The sequence below is a fragment of the Asparagus officinalis genome, unplaced genomic scaffold, assembly GCF_001876935.1.
Source record: "Asparagus officinalis unplaced genomic scaffold, Aspof.V1 AsparagusV1_Un484, whole genome shotgun sequence".
Lineage (NCBI taxonomy): Eukaryota > Viridiplantae > Streptophyta > Magnoliopsida > Asparagales > Asparagaceae > Asparagus > Asparagus officinalis.
In genome coordinates, this window is record NW_017972749.1 from 9,901 (window position 1) to 21,626 (window position 11,726).

The 11,726-nt window shown below is 40.1% G+C and overlaps 1 protein-coding gene across 1 annotated transcript; it reads left to right on the forward strand.

Moving 5' to 3' along the window:
* Positions 1 to 312: 312 nt before the first annotated feature.
* Positions 313 to 2,666, forward strand: LOC109827866. Its single transcript, XM_020394886.1, has 3 exons — positions 313 to 1,537; positions 1,729 to 2,011; positions 2,345 to 2,666. The coding sequence occupies exons 1-3, from the start codon at positions 313 to 315 to the stop codon at positions 2,664 to 2,666; spliced, it is 1,830 nt and encodes a 609-aa protein (XP_020250475.1).
* The last annotated feature ends 9,060 nt before the right edge of the window (positions 2,667 to 11,726 follow it).

An 11,726-nucleotide genomic window follows, 5' to 3' on the forward strand; every position in this document is an offset into this window, starting at 1 on the left:
CCTAGGCAACCTGAAACTAACCCAAAGGGATCTATCAATGCCATCACACTTAGGAGTGGAAAAGAGTTAGAGGGACCAATGATGAGGAATGACCATAAGGATGTGGTTGATGAGAGTGAGAAGTTAGTGTTAAGTGAGAAAGAGCATAGTAGTGAGAAAGTTGAGAGATATGTTGCCCCTTTACCTTATAAGCCTCCACTACCCTTCCCTCAAAGGCAAGTTAAAGCTAAGTTGGAAAAATAGTTTGGGAAATTCATAGAAATATTAAAAAAATTGCATATTAACATCCTATTTGTTGAAGCCATTTCCCAAATGCCATCCTATGCCAAATTCTTAAAGGAGATTCTATCAAATAAGAGACGATTAGAGGAATATGAGACTGTAGCCTTGACCCAAGAGTGTAGTGACATCATACAAAATAAGCTACCACCTAATCTTAAAGATCCTAGCCCATTTTCAATCCCTTGCACAATTGGTGACATGTCAATTAATCGTGCTCTCTGTGATCTCGGTGCTAGTGTCAGTCTTATGCCATTGTCTATATATAACAAGTTGCAGATGGGAGACTTGAAGCCCACTACTATCTCCCTCCAATTGGCGGATCGATCGGTTAAACGTCCGGTAGGTATATTAGATGATGTACCTATCCAGGTTGGTAAATTCTACATTCTGGTTGATTTTGTTATTCTTGAAATTGAGGAGGATTCTCAAATCCCTATTATATTGGGAAGACCTTTCCTTGCTACTGCTGGAGCGGTAATTGATATGAAGAATGGAAAGCTCTCTCTCAATATAGGGGATGAAAAGGTGAATTTTGACTTGTTTTCTGCTATGAAATTTCCACTAATTGATGATACTTGCTGCAGGATTGATACAATTGATATGGTGGTTAGAGAAGACTTTATTAAATGCATCTCAAGTGATCCACTTGAGAAATGCTTAGTAGAGAATGAGGCACCAGTTGACGATGATCAGGAAGTACCTTCCTATGTTACGATGCTTGATGAAAGTCCAACCTGCACCAAAATCACCTACAGCAAAGGACCTGATGCAGTGGCTGAAACTACAAAAGAGTTGAATGCCCAGGTTGTGTTCATGGACACAGCCGTGTCAAAAAGCAGCAGAAACAGCCTAGAACAGGTTTGTGAAGGGAAAACTGCACCCAAGGTAGAACTAAAACCACTCCCCTCCTCTCTCAGGTATGAATTCTTGGACGCCAATGGTGAATACCCTGTAATTGTTAATGCTGATTTAAGTCACCAGGAAGTTGAGAAATTGCTTAAGGTTCTAAGGTTGCATAGGGATGCGATAGGTTATTACATAGACGATATTAAGGGCATTAATCTATCCATTTGCATGCATCGAATTTTGCTAGAAGAAGGGTACAAAACTTCCATTGAACATCAAAGAAGGATAAACCCGAACATGAAAGAAGTCGTTAGGAAAGAGGTGCTGAAACTACTTGATGCGGGGATTATCTATCCTATCTCAAATAGCGAATGGGTGAGCCCGGTTCAAGTAGTACCTAAAAAGGGAGGTATGACCATTGTCAAAAATGAAAAAATGAGCTAATCCCCACTAGAACAGTCACCGGTTGGCGCATGTGCATTGATTATCGAAAACTTAATAAAGCTACCAGAAAAGATCATTTTCCCCTCCCTTTTATCGATCAAATGTTAGAGAGGCTGGCTAGGCATTCTTATTTCTGTTATCTAGATGGGTATTCAGGAATCTTTCAAATCCCAATTCATCCTAGCCATCAAGAGAAGACAACATTTACATGTCCATATGGCACTTTTGCTTATAGGAGAATGCCATTTGGCCTATGTAACACCCCTGCGACTTTTCAAAGATGTATGATGGTCATATTTTCTGATTTTATTGAGAACATTATGGAGGTCTTTATGGATGATTTTTCAGTCTATGACATTTCTTTTGATGACTGTTTGCATAACCTTGCTAAGGTCTTAAAGAGATGTAAAGAAATGAACATTGTGTTAAATTGGGAGAAGTGCCATTTTATGGTACAAGAAGGAATTGTTTTGGGTCATTTAATTTCTAATCGGGGTATTGAAGTGGATAGAGCTAAAATTGATATAGAAGGAATTGTTTTGGGTCATTTAATTTCTAATCGGGGTATTGAAGTGGATAGAGCTAAAATTGATATCATTGCTAAGATGCCACCACCGACTAATGTAAAATGAGTTAGGAGCTTTCTAGGCCATGCCGAATTCTATAGGCGTTTCATTAAAGATTTTTCTAAAATTACCAAACCCTTAACCTGCTTGCTTATAAAAGATGTTCCCTTTGCATTTGATCAATCTTGTTTTGATGCTTTTGACAGGTTAAAGGAAGCTTTGACAACTGCCCCAGTTATGAGACCACCTGATTGGAGCATTCCATTCGAGATTATGTGCGACGCAAGTGACTATGCTATCAGGGCCGTTCTTGGGCAAAGGAAAGAAGGGAAAATGTACGCTATATACTATGATAGTAGAACAATGGATGAAGCTCAGATGAACTATGCGACAACAAAAAAAGAACTCCTAGCCGTAGTGTTTGCCTTGGATAAATTCCGATCATACCTTGTTGGGTTGAAGGTCATAGTATTCACAGATCAGGCTGCTTTGAAGTACCTCTTGGCTAAAAAGGATGCAAAACCATGACTGCTAAGGTGAATTCTCTTATTACAGGAGTTTGATCTCGAGATAAAAGACAAGAAAGGAACTGATAATGTGGTGGCTGATCATCTCTCTAGGCTCAGGCAAGAAATGGATCAAGGAGAAGGTGAAAAGGAGCCACAGGCAAGAAATGGATCAAGGAGAAGGTGAAAAGGAGCCATTTGATGATTCATTCCCAGATGACAACCTGTTTGCTGTTAGGAGAAGGTGAAAAGGAGCCATTTGATGATTCATTCCCAGATGACAACCTGTTTGCTGTTACAAGTCTTTAAGCCCCTTGGTTCGCTGATTTTGTGAACTATATTTCTTGTGGGGGTATTACCACCTGAATTGTCCTATCAACAACTCAAGAAGTTCCTATCGGATGTCAAGCACTATTATTAGGATGAACCTTGTCTTTATAAGCATTGTGCAGATGAAGTATTTAGAAGATGCCTGCCTGAAGAGGAGGTATTAGATGTCATATCCCACTGTCATTCTTCACCTTACGGAGGTCATGCAAGCACCACCAAGACCGCCGCTAAAGTTTTGCAATCTGGGTTCTATTGGCCTTCACTTTTCAAAGATGTGAGACGTTTCACGCTTAGTTGTGATCGTTGTCAACGGACATGAAATATCTCACGGAGGAATGCGATGCCACTAAATAACATTTTTGAAGTCGAACTCTTCGACGTGTGGGGGATTGACTTCATGGGACCTTTTCCACCATCACACAACAACAAGTATATATTAGTAGTAGTGGATTATGTGTCAAAATGGGCTGAAGCTTTAGCATCCCCAACAAATGATATGAAAGTGGTGGTCCAATTATTTCAAAGGGTCATTTTCCCCCGGTTTGGTGTCCCAAGAGCTATAATCAGTGATGGAGGATCTCACTTTGCAAACAGGGTCCTAAGTACGCTTTTAAGGAAGTATGGAGTAACTCACAAAATGGCTACACCGTATCATCCTCAAACAAGTGGCCAGGTGGAGATCACTAATCGAGAAATCAAAGGAATCTTGGAGAGGACAGTGTCTCGTTCAAGAAAAGATTGGTCTATGAAGCTAGATGATGTTCTTTGGGCATATCGGACAACTTACAAGACTCATATAGGTATGGCACCATTCAGGTTGGTCTATGGGAAATCATGTCATTTACCAGTTGAAGTGGAACATAAGGCACATTGGGCTATCAAGAACATTCATTTAGATTTGAAAGAAGTAGGAGAACAGAGAAAGTTCAACTAAATGAACTCGATGAATTGAGGTTGGATGCATATGAGAATGCCAAGATTTACAAAGAAAGAACAATAAAGTGGCATGATCAATACATCCTTCGTAAAGAATTTACAGAAGGGGACCTAGTACTTTTGTTTAATTCTCGACTCAAGCTTTTTTCGGGAAAACTTCGTTCGAGGTGGTCTGGACCATTCCAAGTGCGTAAAGTATACCCATTTGGGGCTGTCAAAGTATGGAGTAAAGCCACGGGAACCTTCAAGGTCAATAGATAGCGATTAAAGCATTATTTCGCAGGAACTCCGATCGAGAAGTTGGGTAATTTTACCCTTCCCGATCCATCATCATTGTGAGCATTGAAGGGGTCGAGCTCTCAATACATCCTTCGTAAAGAATTTACAGAAGGGGACCTGGTACTTTTGTTTAATTCTCGACTCAAGCTTTTTTGGGGAAAATCACCAAATTGGACCGCTATCATATTAGTAGATACGGTCTTCTGCTCTGGCTTCAGTGTGAGCACATTAGCATTCACCAGATTCTGCAAGATGTCCTTGAAGACATAGCACTTTTTGGTAGGATGTCCAAGGAATCTATGATATCGACAATAGTTAGGATCATCCACTTTCCCTGCTTCATCCGGCTTCCTGACTTCAGGCAATTGCAGCTTGTTGTTCTTTCGAAGCGGTCAATAGATAGCGATTAAAGCATTATTTCGCAGGAACTCCGATCGAGAAGTTGGGTAATTTTACCCTTTTCGATCCATCATCATTGTGAGCATTGAAGGGGTCGAGCTCATGACCATAAACAAGCGCTTCTTAGGAGGCAACCCAAGTTTCTCTTTCATTTTATTTTTCCTTTTAGTGTTTTAATTATTAGTTTTCATGACATGTAATTAGGTTGCCGTGAACTGGTGTGTAGGTGAATGACAAAGGGAAAATAGGTAACAGAGAGTTCAAGGCTAAAGAGGACAGAAGGAAAAATATTGAATACACAGTTTACACGGCTAGGCAGTGTCCACCAACACAGCCGTGTAGCAGTTGGGACAGTCTTCATCTCATTTCCATAGTCTACCACACCCTGGGAAGGCGTCCACCACACCCATGTTAAAAAAAAAGAAAAAAAAGAAAATTCCAGACTCCTTTTACCCCCCCTCACCCACCTTCTTTTTCGTTCTAGACCCCCCCCTCCTTCCACCTTCTTTGAACTAACCCTATCCTCACTTCTTCCTCATTTCAATCCCCACCTTAAAAACCACCTGACATCCCAATTAATTCCCTACCTCCCCAAAAGCCTATCAACTCCTGACAACCCCATTAACTTCTCCTCTCCCCAAAAGCCATTAACTTTCCCAAACCCAATTAACTGACTTCCCCATTAACTTCCCCCATACTTCCCCCACTCATCATCCCACTCCATGCCGAAGTTCTCATTACACATTAACTCTTCTCTAACCCAAAGCCAGGAATGACTCCAACACCAAGACAACACCTCTGAAGTTCCGACGAGAGAAGCACCGTCCCGCAACTCCAACGATCTCCCATTCATCAACTGAGGAACATAATTCATCCATTCAGCCCCATGGCTCCAAAACGCAGAAGAAACAATGACGCAACAACCTCCAACTCATCGACAACATTGCAACACTGGTCTACAAGGGGTAACCCTTCGCCTCCTTCCAATAACCCTGATGGTACCCCTACAACAACCGGCTCCACACACTTCGCTCCATGGTGCATCCACATCTAGTGCGTCCCCCAATTGGATCAACAGGTTCAACATGTTGGAGCGGGGGCAACAACAATTGAAAGAGTCCGTCCACTCATTACGACAAGATATGAGCACACAATTCACTGCCATTAACGTGCGTCTGGATGGTTTTGGCACTACACTAGGGACGATGAACCAATTGATACAAGATTTGCACCACTTTTCTCTACCTCATCCTTATGCACCTCCACCGCCACCTCAATGAGCGGTGAGTCCCTCTTATCCTCCTTTCAATTACTCAAACATATTGGGAACAATGTGCAATTCAAGCATGGGGGATTGGGTGTGTTGGGATGATGTTTCATGTATGCTTTGGTGTTTTTGAGTGCTTGTTTTCTGTGTTGGGATTTTTCATTTAGCTCTCATAAAAAAAGTACAACTGTTTGAAAACCCTTCTAACACATGCATCATTTATTTCACATGCCCCATTGTAAAAAAAAAATTCTTTGTTTCATGTTCAGTTGGTTAGGATGTTACCTGTTCGAGTTCCACTTTGTCGATACTTAACTCTAAACATTGGAGAGATAGGAATGGATTTTGGCTCAACCCATCTAATTAAAACCTAAGCTTCTTTGGTGACTTGGACTACTTTTTGGTTACTGGAGAAACACTCGGCCTTGTAAAAAAAAAGGGTCCTAAAGTCTGTTGCACCGAGTACCTGGCACCACACCCTCAGAAGTATGGCTGTCACGTCGGTAGATGTTAATTATGATGGGATCTTCAAAAAAAAATTGTATAAATAAATAAAATGCAAGGAAACCGAGTGCTCCTTTTAGACCTTAAGCAGGAAGAGTATGACCCATTGTGATGAGATATGTGTCTGTTACGAGAAGTTTTGGGTAATCAATTTTTTTTTAACTTTGTCATGTCATTTCTTTTTCCAACGTTTATGAGTTGAGTCACTTGCACTAACGTACGTGAACGCCTACAAATACATTTTCTTCAACTTTGAACTTAAGACTAGATTTCTATTTTGACATTGGGTTGAGTGGAATAATGTTGCATGTGAACTTGAGAATAGTGGATACCTTTGTGCTTAATTTCTATTTTCTTTGAATCTGTACCCTCTCATGTGTGTGTTTCCATCTGTTTTGCTTGAGGACAAGCAATAGTTCACATGTGTGTGTTTCCATCTGTTTTGCTTGAGGACAAGCAATAGTTCAAGCATGGGGGAGTTGATAAACATAAATATTCTCTATAATTTGACTGTGTTTCACCTATGGATTTGTTGTTATTTGATGTATTTCCTTGCATTTTTGCCCTGTTAAGCTCCTTAGTTCTTGTTTACTACTCTATTTATATATTGTGTAGGAATTACTGGATCTTAGCATGGATTCGGAGTGAAAAAGGAATCAATGAATGTAAGGAAAGAAGGCTACACGGTCACCCCAGTGTTCAACAACACAGGCGTGTTGATTACAGAAGAAAAGCCCAGAAAGCAGAACGAAATAGAGACAAACACGGCCTGGCCATGTCGATCTACACAGCCGTGTCCGATATTAGTATTCAGTTATCATGCGATCTGATCAAGATTTGGAGTTATCTTTCAACACATCTTTCCCAGATTTAAAAGGGAGACGTCCTGAAGCATCGAAAAAGAAGGCAGAGGCTGGAGATCTTGATTTTTCTTTCTTATTCTCTTCTTCTCTCTAAAAAAAACTCTTAGATTAAGTTTTCTTTTGATTTGGAACCTGCTGCTTGTGGAGAATTGTGTGCAACTTCAACACTACGGTTTATCTTTTTGATCTATCTTAATTTCCAGTTTATGATTATGATCTTATATATTGTTATCATATTTTCTATTTCAATTATGTGTGAGTAATTGTCTTATCTGGGATTGAACTTGGTTCGGCCATGGTTATGAACTAATGAACTGATTGTTGTTGTTATTGATTGTTCGATTTGCATTATTCAATTACTAGTATCTAGTTGCCTAGTATTAATTCAATTGGCCATTGATTTAATTCTTTTAGGATGTTGATTTGAACTGAAAGGTTAGATTAACGCCAGAAAATAGTAATTGAACAAGAATTAATTGATCACGAAAGTAGGTTAATTATTCTTGAGAACATGAGGGATTAACAAGAACTTAATGGGTTTAATTTAGTTCAACACCATGAAAATAGGTTGTTAGGCTAAATTAGGCACAACTTTTAGTCATCGAAAGAGACTAATAGTTATCATAGGTTAGTCGTTCTTAATGCATTGAGAGATTCGATAACAATTGATTAATTTGTTGATTCAAACTAGAGTTGAAACCGAAGTTCAATCCTAGATCCTTTTAATTGAGTGAATTCGCCATTGATACTAGTTAGCGCGTTCGTTATTGATATTCAAAAATCATACTTTTTAGCACGATTGGTTTAGATAGTCACAAAATAATGAAAATCAGTAATTAACAACGAAGTCCCTGAGGATACGACCTTGCATCGCTATAACGATATCCGTGCACTTGCGTATTTGAGTGAATAGCTACCGAGGGTCAATGCAGCTCCAGTCCCATGAGGCTACTCCCGTTGACCTTTCTACCATCGCATCAACGACCTTGACCCCTAGGTGTGGGAGGAGCTTAGGGATACACTGATGGGCATGTTGGGAGAAGGCTTTATGCACAGAGAGTATCTTTAGAAGGATAGTAAGTTTATCACCAAGAAGCCTCTCGATATGGAGAGCTCGGTCCTAAAGTCTCGGATGACACAGTCTCGAGTGCTGGAGCAATTCTCCCTTCCTAAGGATGATAAAATCCCGAGGGTGATGCCCAGCGTTAGCATCCACCAGGCCCTTAAGGGCTATTTGTTTCGGGGGCTCTAATTGTTCGTGTCGAAAGTTGATTTCTTTGAGGAATTCATTATAACTTTAGGCGTTTACAACGAATTCAAAAGAGGAGTCTTTTTATAAGATCTCTCTACACAAAAGAAATTAAAAAATTACAACTTTCTAGAAAACACATGCAGAGAGATTGTTTATCGGTTTTCTACTTGCGTAGGATCTTTACCGGTGCCGGGGTTTATCCATGGTCCACCAAATAATCAGATCCGATTGATTTCATTGCCTCACGAAGGAGACACGAAATTAAAGTGAATATCTCAACAACGATGAGATAAACACTCTTCTAGAGATCATAGCAACAGTGCGATCTCGAGGGAAGCGGATGAACGTGGCTGAAGTGGGTGCAGATCTATCAAACTCTCCTCCTTTTTGTCGAAGAACTCACCAAAAACTTTCTTCCTCCTTGTTGAAATTCATGCTCCTCACTCTCCAATTCGCCAGGGCTTCGCCGACAGCTCTAAATTCCCCCTCTTTGTGATTAAAGGCCCTAGGACTGTATTTATAATCTTTAGAAGCTCTATTTTCAGATAAGAATGAACAATTTGATCTTATCCTCAGTTGTAACCACTTAACCACGTTCAAAGATAACCTCAAATCAGTTAGAGAGCCTCTGGACTGAAGGAATCCTGTAATCTTATTGAAAAATAGGTTTTCAGGAGGTTATATGGTCGAAAATAACCTTTTTGGGCATGAGACACCATTGGTGACTCGGCCTTGGCCGAGACACTAGTGTTATCTTGGCCGTTGACCGAGATACCAGTGGTGTCTTGGCCGTTGGTCGAGACGCTGTTTGGTGCGTTTCGATTGTTTTGCCTCTAATTCTCAGGTCCGATCTCGGAATGATGTAATTCCAGATGCGTTGGAAAGCTGGCAAAGATATATACAACCTCCCTTAGGTAAAACACATGTGGAGTGAATGAGACACGAGTGATGTTTCACTTTTCGTTGGTGAAACGAAACTCCCGATCGAGTCGCTTCTTCGCTATTTTGCTGTCCCGTTAACTCGTATATTTCGTCAACTCACTTCATGTGCTTGTTAGCTTCCTTATGATATTAGATAATTCTTATTGACTTGGATAATAATGTTCATCGTCTTTTCTCCGTCTCGAGTTGCGTGTGGGAACTTATAGGTAATTTTTGACGCCTACAGATACCCCCTCTAAAGTGTTTCAGTCTCATTCTTTTATAGAGGAGCCTAAAATACTTTCGATATGATACACACAGCCTTCAATTCATTAACTTCTTTAGGTTTCAGTCTATTTAGTATTTTGTCGAATAGCTAAAATTCTTCTGGTGCTGCGTTTATCGTCTGACCGTTGTTGAAATCTTGAATTGAAACTGACATGTTGATTTTCAAATTATAGCTCGTATCGTTGAATCAATGTTGAACTTATTATCTTCATCAGCGATTCATATCTGAATCATGATTGAAATCCTGAAATTATCCTTTGATCGGGAATTGATCTGAGCCTTGTTTCGGCAAAAATTATCAATGCGTTGACTAGCATGGGTCTGCAATGACTCATGGCTACACGTTGACTAGCATTGACTTTCATCATAACACATTGGCTAGCATCGACTCATGGCTACGTGGTCACCGATGTTGACTCATGGCTACGAAGTGACCGGCATTGACTTTCATCACAACGCGTTGGCTAGCGCTAACTTTTATCACAACGTGTTAACTGGCGTTGACTCATGACTACACGTTGACTAGCGTTGACTTTCATTATAATGCGTTGATCGGCGTTGCCTCATGACCGACGTGAACATAGTTTATACTCATATGTTAACTGAAGTCTACATAGTTTAAGCTCTTAAGGTGTTGGAACGTAAATTCCAAGAGTTAGGGAAGTTAAAGGCTAAAGGCGCTTCTTCTTTTATGGCTACTTAGTTGGAGTCCGAGTTGAAGCAATGACATGATACGAGAGTATCTATTGGGAGTGAACTTCAGTCATTGGAGGACTCTGTTATGCAAATGATGGTTAATATCTCGAGGAAAGATAAGGCTAGGGCTGAATTACTTAGCTCTATAGCCTCGGCTGATGAGGAGATAGCCAATCTAGAAAAGGCCCTAAGGTACGCCAAAGAATCTCATGCTATTCTTGAAGACGAACTAGCAGACACCGAGAGCTCCTGAAGATAGGCACTTAAGAAGCTAGAGCCTACACAGAAAAACATAACCAAGTTAAGAAGCGAAGCTACGAGGATATTAGACACTTCTGAAGATTCCATCCGAACTGATCTACAGGCTAAGCTTGAGCAGATTTATGCGGATAAGCTCTCTAGGTTGGAACTTTGGATTCTTAGTCGTAGATTGCATTCGGATTGATAGCCTTCGCTCTTGTATCTTCATTTTGATTGGACTTTATTAATAAAAACAAAGTCTTTTACTTAATGCATTTCTCTTTTTACTATGATTTTCATCCCGTCTGGGACAAATAATCATAATACTTGTAGGATTTTGGAAAACCCTTAGCCATCAATAGATTTGGTGTGCCTTTACTGATTACAATTTGAATCGGGCTAGTATGCAGATTGTTTAAGTCTGTTCCGCGTGTAACATTGTGCTAAAAGAATGAATTCTTTTAGGCTTCGTGCTATGATTGTGAATACACAGACTTGATCATCCCTCGCGAGATGCTCATAGGATTTTTGGCAAACCCTCAGCCCTCAACAGATTTGACACGCATTTACCGATTACCGTTTGAATCGGGCTAGCATGTGAATTGTTAAAATCTGTTTCACATGTAATGTTGTACTAAGAGAATAAACTCTCTTAGACTTGATGCTATGATTTTTAATACATAGACTTTATCGTTTTTACAGAAATGAACCACCAGGCAATGCGTGTTAGGCGTAGACTTATCTTTATTTAGAAATCGAGATAAATTCCCTCAGACATGAATTATGGTGTCATTTTCATGGAGGAAGGTTAATCGGCAATGCATGTTAGACATTGACTTATCTCTATTTAGGATTCGAGATAAAATTCCCCGTACGTGTAAGGCATGGATTTTGGCTTTGTTAATAACAGCCATCCATGATCTCGAATACATGTGCTTTTAATCTTTTCACGGTAAAAGACTAACCGGTAATGCGTGTTAGGCGTAAACTTATCTTTACTTAGGGTTCGAGAAAAAATCCCCAAGAATGAATTCTGGTGTCTTTTTCGTGGTGAAAGACTAACCGGTAATGCGTGTTAGGCGTAGACTTATCTCTACTTAGAGTTTG

Excerpts from the sequence above, each read along its gene's own strand:
- LOC109827866 (XM_020394886.1), top strand. The coding sequence starts at position 313 with ATGCCATCCTATGCCAAATTCTTAAAGGAGATTCTATCAAATAAGAGA. Across the intron at positions 1,538-1,728 it reads AGTAGTACCTAAAAAGGGAG|GAATCTTTCAAATCCCAATT; the intron begins GTATGACCATTG and ends ATGGGTATTCAG. Across the intron at positions 2,012-2,344 it reads ATTGTGTTAAATTGGGAGAA|GTTAAAGGAAGCTTTGACAA; the intron begins GTGCCATTTTAT and ends TGCTTTTGACAG.